The 14512-nt window shown below is 46.0% G+C and overlaps 1 protein-coding gene across 1 annotated transcript in view; it reads left to right on the plus strand.

Annotated features, from left to right (window-relative positions):
• Positions 1–14512, plus strand: part of LOC120929304 (sterol O-acyltransferase 2-like) — a 140666-nt gene that overhangs the window by 9841 nt on the left and 116313 nt on the right. Inside the window, exon 2 of the mRNA XM_040340632.1 lies at positions 5810–5906. Coding sequence (XP_040196566.1) covers positions 5819–5906 — 88 coding nt within the window. The 5' untranslated portion in view covers positions 5810–5818. The remainder of the gene's footprint in view (positions 1–5809; positions 5907–14512) is intronic.

Here is a 14512-nt window from a genome sequence, read left to right on the forward strand (position 1 = left end):
TGTCCCCCCCGTGCTGTCCACCCCTGTCCCCCCCCAGTGGGAAAAAAACAGCCCTGGAAAAAATGTCATACCAGCCCCACAGCATTATTATACCAGCGTAACAGCACAGCGTCATTATTTTCTTGTTCATGAAAGGGAAAACCATACATTTTAAAGCACATTTAATGAGTGTATTATATATAGAGAAGACAGATATAAAAACACATAGGGCTTTATATTTATAAAAGCAAATTTCAGTTAAAAGTGGTAAAAGTGGTAAATCATCAAGGGGGACCCCAGGAACTCAGAACGTGGGGGGGGGGACCATCTTCCGCAGAAAGAATACACTAAGGTAAGGGGGGTGGGTTACTGATATAAGGGGGAAACCTTTATATCAGTGCCCCCTCACACGCCCCACACTATAAAAGGCCGCCTGCAGGTCGGCCTTGTGTAGTGTGTTGCGGTGGTTAAGAGAGAGAAGACAGAGAGAGAGAGAGAGAGAGAGTGTCATTTTTAGTAGGTAGATAGAGCAGGCAGGTAGGCAGGCTAGTCAGTTAAATTTACAGGCCCAGATTCACGTAGATAGGCGTAAATATAAGCGGGCGTAGCATATCGTAGTTACGCTACGCCACCGCAACTTAGAGAGGCAAGTGCTGTATTCACAAAGCACTTGCGTCTCAAGTTACGGCGGCGTAGCATAAATGTGCTGGCGTAAGCGCGCCTAAATCAAATGAGGAACAGGGGGGGCGTGTTTTATGTAAACTAAGCATGACCTCGAGTAAATGACGCTTTTTTCGAACGGCGCATTTGCGCGCATGCTCAGTATCACTTCGAATTTTCAAATAAAATTACGCCCGCTCAATGCCTAGACGACGTGAACGTAACTTACGTCCAGCCTCATTCACGGACGACTTACGCAGACGACGTAAAACGTGAAAATTTTTACGCTGTTCCGACGTCCATACCCAACATTGGTACTCCTCATCTACGCCTCATAGAGCAGGGGTAACTTTACGGCCAAAAAAGCCTTACGTAAACGACGTAAAAAAATGCGCCGGGCACACGTACTTTTGAGAATCGGCGTATCTAGCTCATTACCATATTCGACGGAAGCGCCACCTAGCGGCCAGCGTAAATATGCAACTTAGATACGACGTCTCTTACGCCGGTCGGATCTAAGACAAATCTATGCGTAACTGATTCTAAGAGTCAGGTGCATAGATATGACGCCTCAGGCCCCATACTCACGAGCAAACATGTCTGCTGAAACTGGCCCGCAGGCCAGTTTCAGCAGACATGTTTGGTCGTGTGTGGGCGCGAGCGGGCCGAATTCCAGCAAACATTTGCCCGCCGGGCCTTTTCCCAGCAGACAAATATTCCTGGACTTGTTTTAAAACAGTCCGCTGGAATTCTGCCCGCTCGGACATGTACGGTCGTCAGTACAGACCTACCGTACATGTCCAGGCGCCCGCCGTCCCTCGCATGCGTCGAATGACTTCGACGCATGCGTGGAAGCATTTTAAAGGCGGGCCGCCCACGTCGCCGCGTCATTGTCGCGGCGACACCGCGTCATCGACGCGGCGACACCGCGGACACGCCCCGCGTATTGTTTACGCGTGGACTACTGTACGATGGTGTGTACAACCATCGTACAGAAGCCCTCTGGCTTCCGACGGACCGCTTTCACCATACATGTTTGGTCGTGAGTACCCGGCCTCACACTAAGGCCCCGTACACACGAGAGGATATCCGCTGGAAACGGTCCGCCGGACCGTTTCCAGCGGATAAATCCTCTGACGGATTTGGATCTGATGGCTGTACACACCATCAGATCGAAATCCGCGCGGAATACATCCGCGGTGACGTGTCGCGCCGTCGCCGCGATGATGACGCGGCGATGTGCGCGACACTGGAAGGTAAATACTTCCACGCATGCGTCAAATTATTATGACGCATGCGAGGGAGGGGAGCGGACGGACTGATCCGGTGAGTCTGTACAGACGACCGGATCAGTCCGCTGGACTGGATTCCAGCGGATAGATTTCTTAGCATGGGAAATTTTTATCCGCTGGGAATCCGTCGGCTGGATTTTTATCCGCCGGGAAATGTCCGCTCGGACGTACACACGACCGGATCTATCTGCTGGAACTGATCCGCGGATCAATCCCAGCGGATAGATCCGGTCGTCTGTACGAGGCCTCAGAGTTACGACGGCATATCTGGAGAAACGCCGGCGTAACTCCTTTGAGAATCTGGGCCACAGTGTAGAGGATATATATGCATCCCAGGTGTTGTATATATATTTATACTAATTTACTGGCAGGCAGGTGATTGTGCTAGCTGCAGTATTTTCACGTGGTGTACTGCCTGTGTCCTCTGCATTGTGCACCTAAAGCTACGTGGTGTGTGTACTGTCTGTGTCTGTGCTATTTTTCTCAATGATTTTCATCCATATTGCAGGGACCAGACATTACATTAAAGCCGCAAGCAGTTTTAAATTACCTTTTTCTTATAGTAATCTCATTTTGTGTAGGGACAGTTCTAAACACGTGCCTCTTCACAGGAATAACATAGACACCCAGCAGGTACGATATTTAAAGGAATTTTTCATATTTTTTTTCACTTTAACCACTTAAGGACCCCATCACGCCGATATACGTCAGCAGAATGCCACGGCTGGGCACATTAACGTACCTGTACGTTGCCCTTTAAGCCCAGCTTCCCCGTTCTTCACTGTGGTGCCGTAATCAATCGTGTGTTCCCTTATTTAGGGAATCACAATCGATGACGTCACACCTACAGCCACACCCCCCTACAGTTAGAAACACAGATGAGGTCATACATTACCCCATCAGCGCCCCCTTGTGGTTAACTCCCAAACTGCAATTGTCATTTTCACAGTAAACAATGTATTTTTTGCTGTGAAAATGACAATGGTCCCAAAAATGTGTCAAAATTGTCCGAAGTGTCTGCCATAATGTCACAGTCACGAAAAAAAATCGCTGATCGCCGCCATTAGTAGTAAAAAAAAAAAAATATTAAAAATGCAATAAAACTATCCCCTATATTGTAAACGCTATAAATTTTGCGCAAACCAACCGATAAACGCTTATTGCGATTTTTTTTTACCAAAAATAGGTAGAAGAATATGTATCGGCCTAAACTGAGGGAAAAAAATATGTTTTTATATATTTTTGGGGGATATTTATTATAGCAAAAAGTAAAAAATATTGCATTTTTTTCAAAATTGTCGCTCTATTTTTATTTATAGTGCAAAAAATAAAAACCGCAGAGGTGATCAAATACCACCAAAAGAAAGCTCTATTTGTGGGAAAAAAAGGACGCCATTTTTGTTTGGGAGCCACGTTGCATGACCGCGCAATTGTCAGTTAAAGCGACGCAGTGCCGAATCGCAAAAACTGCCCGGGTCCTTTAGCTGCCTAGGTCCGGGTCTTAAGTGGTTAAGCATCATTAAAATCACTGCTCCAGAAAAAACAACCGTTTAAAAAAAAAAAAAAAAATTCATTGATACATGTTCCCTGGGGCAAGACCCGGGTTCTCAAAGACATTTTACGACAATAACTTGCATATTAGGCTTTAAAATGAGCACTTTTGAATTCGAACGTTCGAGTCCCATAGACGTCAATGGGGTTCTAAATGTTCGCGCGAACGATCGGTCTGTTCGAAGGTTCTGGTGCGAACCGAACGGGGGGGGTGTTCGGCTCATCCCTACTCAATGGGTGCAATGTGTGTTCTCACACACAGCACCAAGTGAGGATTTTTGGGAGAATATCTGTCCGGCAATCTCTGCTCTCCCCCCCTCCTCAATGCAGTCACCGGTTGTTAGGACCGCCGGCATCCCAGCAACCGATGACATAATTTGCAGGCCACCTCTCAGCTCAGCCCCCTCTTCGGCTCCCGATCCCACCACCTCTCAGCGCCCCCTATCACGGCTGTCTGCGGTCCCCATCACGGCTCTCAGGAGCCCCGATCCCATCTGCCAATGGCCCAGATCCTGCATCTCAACTGCCCTGATTCTGACTGTAAACGCGCCTGAAAGGTAAGAGGAACTAAACTTTCTCGCACGGAAGCACTCCACATGCTTCTGTGTGTTAGCACCAGGTACTCAGGGGGGACATGGCCCACACTTGCTGGTGGGTGCCCTGGGTCCCGGTGCCACAACTGTCTGCATTGCTGCCCTCACATTGGGGATGCCGGCTGTGTCTTTCCATGCCTGTCAGGACTGTAGCATGGAGCCGAGTGAAGTGCTTTGAAACTCCTCCTCGGCTCCATGCTACAGTCCTGACACTCTGAGCTGTCAGCAGCACTGGGGGGGGGGGCACTAGAGGAGGGGTGAGTTGGTGAGAGAGCTGGGGGGATTAGTAAGAGGGGGGAATTGGTCAGAGAGCTAGGGGGGCATTAGTAAGAGAGAAGGGGGAGCATTGGTCAGAGAGGAGGGGGCATTAGTAAGAGAGGAGGGGGAGAATTGGTCAGAGAGCTGGGGGGCATTAGTAAGAGAGGAGGGGGATTAGGTCAAAGAGCTGGGGGGGCATTAGTAAGAGGAGGGGGAATTGGTCAGAGAGCTGGGGGGGCATTAGTAAGAGGAGGGGGTAATTGGTCAGAGAGCTGGGGGGCATTAGTAAGAGAGGAGGGGGGAATAGGTCAGAGAGCTGGGGGGGCATTAGTAAGAGAGGAGAGAGAATTGGTCAGAGAGCTGGGGGGCATTAGTAAGAGAGAAGGTGGAATTGGTGAGAGAGCTGGGGGGGGCATTAGTAAGAGAGGAGGGGGAAATTGGTGAGAGAGCTGAGGGACATTAGTAAGAGAGAAGGTGGAATTGGTGAGAGAGCTGGGAGGGCATTAGTAAGAGAGAAGGTGGAATTGGTGAGACAGCTGGGGGGAGGGGGTCATTAGTAAGAGAGAAGGTGGAAATGGTGAGAGAGCTGGGATGGGCATTAGTAACTAGGGGAGATTGCTGAGAGAATTGGGGGGGCATTATTAAGAGAGGAGGGGGAAATTGGTGGGAGAGCTGGGGGGCATTAGTAAGAAAGAAGGGGAAATTGGTGAGAGAGCTGGGGGGGGGGGCATTAGTAAGAGAGAAGGTGGAATTGGTGAGGGAGCTGGGGGGGCATTAGTAAGAGATAAGGTAGAATTGGTGAGAGAGCGGGGGGGTATTGGTGAGAGAGCTGGGGGGTATTGGTGAGAGAGCTGGGGGGCATTAGTGAGAACTGAGGGCATTAGCGAAAGCTGGGGGCATTGGTGAGATAGCTGGGTTTTGTTTAACCACACCCTTTAGACCCCTCCCACCATTAAGACTTTGGCCACACCCACATTTTGCTGTTATGTGCGTAGCAGCTTACTTACTCCCTCATTCTGAAGTTCAAAACTTGAGGAGGTATGGGAAAGGCCTCTGCAAAAGGTCAGAGGTGGACTTTTTTTTAACCTTGCAGTTGTTGGCTGTGTGCCAGTTTTATTGCTTTTTCTTATCTAATAATTGCCCAAATTTAACTGCATTTTCTGCAATTATTAAACAATTGTGAACAAACTAATTAAGGTCAAATGTTACCTCTAAGTTTATCAGCATGGTTACAGGGTAGAAAGTTAAATATCTATAAGTTAAGTAATAATCAGATTAGATATGGATTGGAAGGTCAGAAAGATATATAAGTGCTAGTTTTTCTTGCAATAAGATAATTTGTATAGATGGGTCAAAGTTCCCTTTAACTCCAAAGGTTATTTGGGTAATTGACTTGAGAAAACTCTTAGGTGTTTGGGGGGAGGGGAGAAGACAATTGATCATACTATGAGTGTGTCTTCTCTAACATATTTGCAGTAAAACACCATGGCAGCCACTGAGGACTCATCAGGCTCCACTGTACGGAACAGGAAAAGTAATCCCACCAAGGACCAAACCTATGCAGAACAAAATGGTAATGACTGTGATTTGGTCTGTGTGATGCATTGTTTTTTATGAATACTTTGTGGTCAACAGTGCTTCTTAAGTTGGCCATGGATAGATTGAAATTTAGATGGTTCTGCAAAGACTGGTTGATTTTCGATCCATGCTTGGCCACTGTGGTTGAACAGAATTTGCTCTACCAATCAACTGCTGTTGGAAAATTTCCACTTAATCTCATCTGTGTATTCTGATGATGGAGAAATCTCCCTGCTGTCAGAATACATAGACACAGCGGGGAGTATTCCCCCCTACCACCCTGAATGTATGGATGGGAGCCATTCTGACTCCTCTATGGCCAGCTTTAGGCTCCATTCACATTTGATGTTTTGGGATCTTGGGCAGACTTGCTGCGATTCTGCCTGCGATCTCAAATCACACTGCAATCGCAAAATGCATGGCATCTAAAACACGGCGCAGTTTTGCTGCAATTATCGTGATGAACTGCAACACACACAAAGCTTTTTTGGCCAAAAAGGAGCATGGGCTTCTTTTAGGCGACAAGCTTTGTGCGATAATTGCGGCAAAACTGTACTGCATTTAGGTGCCATTGAAAATGAATGGCACCCAAATGTGCGTTTTGCAAATTCAGTGCGATTTGGGATTGCGGGCACAGTCGCAGCAATTACTTAGAGATCCTAAAACGCTAAATGTGAATGGAGCCTTACACATATAATAGTTCACTAAATTTCCTGCACAGGGAACAAAACTAATAGACATGCATTTGGTTTTGTTCCAAATTAGTTTTTTTAACGAATTTCGACAAATTTGGAAATATCCAAATTAGCGAAAAACAGTTAACAAATTTTTCCATATATTTGTAAATTCAAAAATTATTAAAATTCGAAATTCTGAAGTAATAACTATTAAATTATAGGTATTGGCGTTTCCTTTCAAATTTGGCTGGTAGTGAACGTAACGAATGCAAATTTATCCGATGTTACGAATTAGCCGAAGTAACGAATGCCATATATAAACGGATGGAATGTAACAAATTTATAATAATAATAATAATAATAAAACTTTGTCGATACATGTTGATAGTTCACAATCTACTCCCAGAATGGCACTGGATGCCGGACATGTTCCCTAAAACATAATATCCAGAGACGGAAACATTGAGACGTACCTCACGCCTTCTGAGTCCTCATAGGTTTACATAATCATTGGTACATCCAATACTCATAGGGCTGGTCTCCCCCCCCCCCCCCCCCCCCCCTCCACACACTCTCCTCCTCCCCCCTCCCATAAGGAGACGCTCTATGTCATCTCTTTAGATGGATGTAACATCGCGTCTAATATATGTTTGTCACCTGTTCATTTTTGTATATGACAATACTCCATTACCTTGATATTGTTGATTACTAGCCAGAAGTTTTCTGTTCTCCAAATGCCTCGTACACACGGTTGGACTTTCCGAGGAAAAAAAGTCAGACAGGCTTTTTTCCTCGGAAAGTCCGGCCCTGTGTAGCCTCTATGGGACTTTTTTTTGTCGGAAGTCCGAAGGGCCTTAGATAGAGAACTTGTTCTCTAATTTTCCGTCGGGATTCCGAACTGACTCACGGTGGACTATTGCATGGTCAAAAGTCTGACCGTGTGTACAAGGCATTAGTGTATATGACCAAACATTTTTAAACACTTGCCACATTGGCAGTGTTTGCTATAAACTTGCATTCTTTGTAAAAAAAATTCTAATAAAATCCTTGAAAAGAAAGAATAATTTTTTTTTTAATTATTATTTAATATTAATTTGTTCCGTTCCATGTGTTTTCGTTGTTCATAAACAGACAAATTTGAAAGGAAATTCCAATACCTATAATTTAATAGTAGTAATAATAATAATAATAACAATAATAAGTTCTTATTTTCACATTTACGAATTTATGACTTTATCAAAAGTAAAAATTGCGATCATAACAAATGACACAGAAAACGAAAGGGAGGGGGGGGGGGGGAGGAGGAGAGGAGTGAAACAAGCACATTTTTCGGCACTGCACATGTCTATAAATGAATACTTTCATTTGTGGTATCCAACAAAATAATACATGGTTGCTAACATGTTAAAATATTTCCAAGGGAAATGCAGTCTATTGCATTAGGGTGTGGACCCCAAAGCTCAAACACTAATACCTTTCTCTGCAGCCTCAACTGCATTGGACATTAAATGAAAGGAAAAGTGCTCTGTGCTGAATGGCTTCCCGACATTCACATTCTGAAGCATAGTAAATAAACAGTTTACTATGTTTCAGTTTTGAATGAACACAGTGAGTAAGTGTGTTCATTTAGGCATAGTTACTAGCCTCTTCTCACGTTCTCCATTCTGAAACATCCCCTGTAGTAGCCGTGGGGGAGGATAGGAGGGAAGCCAGCAGCACTGTGGGGGGAGGTGCAACTCGGGTGGTGGGGGGACCCTGGCCTGGCCAAGAGGGGGAATTGGCACCACACATGGTGATTAGGGTGTGCCCAGGCACACCCGCTGCCCCATACCTATGTACCTGTGTTATCTACAAACATTTCTGTCTTGAACTGATGTGCATTCCTGATTTTGCTGTAGATAAGGAAGTTCCCAGTACTCCAGAAACCCAGTTCCACAATTTATTTAAACTGTATGGTGTCAAAAGGTCAAAGCAATCAATGTTTTAGTTTTATCTGGCTGTTGATCCATTTGTTTCAGTCCTTTCATATTCCTTTAGCCCAGTGTTTCTCAATTCCAGTCCTCAGGCCCCCCCAACAGGTCAGGTTTTCAGGATTTCCATTATTTTGCACAGGTGATTTGATCAGTTTCACTGCCTTAGTAATCACCACAGCCTTTTCATCTGAGGGAAATACTGAAAACCTGACCTGTTGGGGGGGCCTGAGGACTGGAATTGAGAAACACTGCTTTAGCCAGAGAAAATATGCAGATCAGATGTTCTAACTAAATTCAGAGCTTGCAGCATAATTGTTGTTGTGTGGGAACTTTAGCCACAGACAGCCAGGTAAATAACATGTTTAGAAGGCTGTCAGCAATTGCAGGCTAACTTGATCCCTCCATCTGCATGTGGCCGAAACTGCAATGGTATGGGTTTGTAGGGGTTAAATATTCAGCAGGGAGGCGACTTAAAGCGGAGGTCCACACAACAAGCTTTTCGCAAACCCTCCTCCCCTCCAGTGTCACCTTTGGCACCTTTCAGGGGGAGGGGGGGCAGATACCTGTATAATACAGGTATTTGCACCCACTTCTGTGAATAGACTGCTTTGTGTCACCCCGCGCTGTCTTCTGGGAAACACACTGGTCCCAGGAGACAGCGGGGACCAGTGAGGGCACGCCACACGGCTCGCGCATGCGTAGTTGGGAACCAGGCAGTGAGGCCGCAACGATTCACTTCCTGATTCCCTCACCGAAGATGGCAGCGGGGGCAGCCGAGCGATTGATTGGGATCCACCATGCACCGCTCTTCAAAGGACTAACACTAGTGTAAACTAGCCTTTAGTGGAAGTTTTTTTTTTCTGACTCTCTTTATTGGGTATGTGAAGTGTACATGGACAAAAGTGGTATTTCTCCTGTAGTAACCTCGCTCTGGTATGTTATCTTTTATTAGACAACTGGTAGCTACTAATAGAGGACACGTAATAAAGGATTAATTAATGCTAACAGACTTTAACCACTGCAATAACGTCCTAATAGTTATTGATTTGGCATAACTCTACAGCTTTCAATTTAAAATGATTTGGGTTCCAACAATCCATATTTACTACACTGTGGTGAAAAGTCATGCTCCAGTCAATATGACACATATCAGCACTATCCAGTGACCAGTCACATTATTCATTGTAATAAAGAAAGTACCCCTTTCTTCCAATGAATGAAAAACAATTGCTGTATCCTAGTCTGGCAGCCTAGAGCTATAATTAGAAATCCTGCTGCCTATATACACCTGAATAGTGCAGAGTCAGAGCTAAAACCTACACTATAATACCAAAAGTATTGGGACGCCTGCCTTTACACACACATGACTTTCAATGTCGTCTCAGTCTGTAGAGTTCAATATTGAGTTGGCCCACCCTTTGCAGCTATAACGGCTTCAACTCTTCTGGGAAGGCTGTCCACAAGGATTAGGAGTGTGTCTATGGGAATGTTTGACCATTCTTCCAGAAACGCATTTGTGAGGTTATGCACTCATGTGGACGAGAAGATCTGTCTCACAGTCTCCGCTCTAATTCATACCAAAAGTGTTCTATTGGGTTGAGGTCAGGACTATGTGCAGGCCAGTCAAGTTCCTCCACCCCAAACTCACTCATCCATGTCTTTATGGATCTTGCTTTGTGCACTGGTGTGCAGTCATGTTGGAACAGGAAGGGATCATCCCCAAACTATTTCCACAAAGTTGGGAGCATGAAATTGTCCAGAATGTCTTGGTATGCTGACGCCTTAAGAGTTACCTTCACTGGAAATAAGGGGCCAAGGCCAACCCCTGAAAAACAACCCCACACCATAATCCCCCCTCCAACAAATGATTTGGACCAGTTCACAAAGCAAAGTCCGTGAAGACATGGATGAGTTTGGGGTGGAGAAACTAGAGTCCTGACCTCAACCTGATAGAACACCATTGGAATTAGTTACAGTGGAGACTGAAAGCCAGCTCTTCTTGTCCAACATCAGTGCCTGACCTCACAAATGCGCTTCTGGAAGAATGGTCAAACATTCCTATAGACACTCCTAAACCTTGTGGACAGCCTTCCCAGAAGAGGTGAAGCTGTTATAGTTGCAAAGGGTGGGAAACTCAATATTGTACCCTACGGACTAAAACCTACACTAAACAATTGTTGGCAGGGGATTGCCTGTTGACAGACTGTTGTCTTAAATTCTTACCATTAGTACACTCCTTTTGAGAATTGTTGTCCAACTTTCAGCCAACAAATGTTGGATGACGGGCTAGTAAATTTTCGGTGGACAACAGCTGCGTGTCTTATTTTCATATGGTCAGTACACAAATCCATCACACAAAAGTTGAAAGTACAAACACGCATTCTCGGAATCAATGCTCACCAAACGCGAAATTAGCAGAAGGGGCCCAAAGCATGGCGCTCAAGAGCTGAAATTCCTGGTAGTACGTCACTACGTTCGCTTTTGTGGCACGACAATTGTGTACCGTAGTAGTATGCAAGAGAAGATCCTGGCACACTGCCTTTTGACAAAATTCAGACGCTTGGTTGGCCAACAATTGTACCGTGTGTACAAGGCTTGAGACTGGTTCAATTTCATGTGTGAGCAAAGGCAGGTGTCCCAATACTTTTAGTAATATAGTGTGTATTGAGATACTTGGTAATCTTCAATAAACCCACATATTCAGCGCTGTTCGTTTGGGCTAGATTACACAAATCTTAGGCCTCTAAACAGTGATCTGCAGTGGATTGCTTTTCAGAGGGTGTTTGACAACAGTTGAACTGGCCCACATCGCTATTTTCCTTACATCATTGGGAACTGGATGTCTTTTCTTGGGTCTTACAGCCTGCCCCTGATCCATCAATCCTCTGGTGCTGCTTTTAAGTTGATGCCTCCTGATATATGTGAGTAGGAAAGGGATTGTATTTCATTCTTGCCTAGGCAAAGTGGGGGCAGGGGGCTGGCTGAACTGTAAATTAGAAATAAAGATATGGAAACCAACTTGAAAGGTTGAAAGGGGGGAGAGACAACGCAATACTGGAAAATGACATTTTGCTGGGAATAGCCTCTTTAACCACTTCCATACAGGGCACTTGCGTACCTTCCTGCCCAAGCCAATTTTCAGCTTTCAGCACTGTCGCACTTTGAATGACAATTGCGCGGTCATGCTACATTGTACCCAAACAAAATTGGCGTTCTTTTTTACCCACAAATAGAGCTTTCTTTTGGTGGTATTTGATCACCTCTGCGATTTTTTTTTTTTTTGCGCAACAACTAAAAGAAGACCGAAAATTTTGAAAAAAATTAAGTTTTTATTTTTTTCTGTAATTTTTTTGTAAATAAGTAAGTTTTCTCTTTCAATTATGGGCACTGATATGGTGGCACTGATGGGCACAGATGAGATGGCACTGATGGACATCGACGAGGTAGTACTGACGGGCACAGATGAGGTGGCACTGATTGGCGGCGCTGGTATGCGGCACTGATGGGCACACATAGGCGGCACTCATGGGCACACATAGTTGGCACTGATGGGCACTCATGGGCGGCACTGATGGGCACTCATGGGCGGCACTGATGGGCACTCATGGGCGGCACTGGGCACTCATGGGCGGCACTGGGCACTCATGGGCGGCACAGATGGGCACTGTGGGTGGCACAGATGGGCACTGTGGGTGGCACAGATGGGCACTGTGGGTGGCACAGATGGGCACTGTGGGGTGGCACTGATGGGCACTGTGGGGTGGCACTGATGGGCACTGTGGGGTGGCACTGATGGACACTGTGGGGCGGCACTGATGGACACTGTGGGGCGGCACTGATTTACTTGTTGCCAGTCAGTGCCCATTTGTGGGCACTGATTGGCATCTTTTTTTTTTGCATCCTTTTTTTTTTCCCCAGACTTTTTTTTTTCAGAGTTTTTTTTTTTTTTTTTTTTTTTCAGACTTTTTTTTTTTTTACTTTTTTTTCCTCAATTTTTGTTGTTTTGCCCTTCCCTGGTGGGCATCCCTGGTGGTCCATGTGGCGATCCGAGGGGGGGCTGCGCTGATAAACAATCAGCGCGAACCCCCCCTGTCAGGAGAGCCGCCGATCTGCTCTCCTCTACTCGCGTCTGTCAGACGCGAGTGAGGAAGAGCCATCGACGGCTCTTCCTGTTTACACCGTGATCAGCCGTGGTTGGACACGGCTGATCACGTGGTAAAGAGTCTCCGTGAGAGACTCTTTACCGAGATCGGTGTTGCGGGGTGTCAGACTGACACCCCGCAACAACGATCGCCGCGATGCGCGCCCCCGGGGGCGCGCAGCGGCTAAGAATCCTGATGACGTCATATGACGTCCGGTCAGGATTCTACAACCACTTTGCCGCCGTCAATCTGTCATTGGCGGGCGGCAAGTGGTTAAACATTAAAGAGGTTGTAAAGGAAAGTGTTTTCACCTTAATGCATTCTATGCATTAAGGTGAAAAAACTTCTGAGTATACCGGACCCCCGTTATACTTATCTGACCCCTCAAAAGTCCTGCGCTCGGCCCCGACATCCTCTTCGCCGTTCAGCCGGGCCATTGATTGGCTATAGCGGATGCATTGAAAGCAGCGCAGCCATTGGCTGGCCCTGCTGTCAATCACATCCAATGACGTGGCGCGGAAAGGGAGTCACCGCTCCAGGTGGATCTTTAGCAGACAATTGGAGGAACCTCCCAGGAGTCCAAGGTGCTGGCAATGCACTAGGCAAACATGGAAACCGATGGACAGCCACACTCCGGATAAACTTGAGAAAGTTGTCTTTATTGATAAAAGTAAGACATGTACATCCAAAGATACAGTCACATAAGGGGACATCCGATGCGTTTCGCAAACAGTTAGTGCTTAGTCATGGCTGAGTGCTTCCATGACTAAGCACTAACTGTGTGCGAAACGCGTTGGATGTCCCCTTATGTGACTGTATCTTTGGATGTACATGTCTTACTTTTATCAATAAAGACAACTTTCTCAAGTTTATCCGGAGTGCGGCTGTCCATCGATTTCCATGTTTTCCAATGACGCTGCGCGCCGAGGCAGGGGGCCGAGTGATACAGTGAGCGGCTATGGCCTCTCACTGTATCACAGGAGCTCGCCCGCAAGGACTCCACACTATGCGAGGGAGCTCGCATGAATGTGTGGAGTTCTTGAGGGGAAGACCAGAGACAGCCGCCGAGGGACCCCAGAAGACCTGGATCGGGGCCACTCTGTGCAAAACAAACTGCACAGTGGAGGTAAGTATAGCATGTTTGTTATTTAAAAAGAATTTTTTTTTCCTTTACAACCCATTTAAAGAAAAAAATATTAAAACTCTTTAGTGAGCTAACTTACCTGTAACAAAAGGTTGTCTGACATTGAGCAGGTAGCTGGATACTGCAGAAATCTCTACTGATCGGATAAGCTTCCTGTTGCTGAACTTACGGTGCTGCAGGGGTTAATACAGGGCTTGAAAATTTGCTTAGATTCTAGGAGCAAGCTAAAAAAGTTAGGAGCCAGTTTTTTAAATTGGCTGCCCAGAGCCCAGAACTGCATGTCCAGGGCATCAGGCCTGGTGCAGAGTAAAAAAAATACCAAAAATTAATAGGCGACACTGATGAGGCTGTGCTGATAAGCACTGATGAGGTTGCACTGATAGGCGGCACTCCCTGTCCACTTATCGGAGGTAAGGAAAAGGTGACCGATCAGGACCTCTATCCCAGCTGTCTAACTGGAAAGATGATGTTGGAGTTGGGCGAACAGTGAAAGCAAGCTACATAAATAAAATCCGTTTATAAGGAGAAGTAACGTCAGCAGTTACAGGTCTGAGCAGGGAAAAAACTTAACTATACACCATATATAGTCAAAACTATTGGGGTGTGCACCCCAGAGCACAAACACACATGCCTGTATTTAGGCAGAGCAGTGGACGGTGTCATAG

This window comes from Rana temporaria, chromosome 2, assembly GCF_905171775.1.
Source record: "Rana temporaria chromosome 2, aRanTem1.1, whole genome shotgun sequence".
NCBI classification, from domain to species: domain Eukaryota; kingdom Metazoa; phylum Chordata; class Amphibia; order Anura; family Ranidae; genus Rana; species Rana temporaria.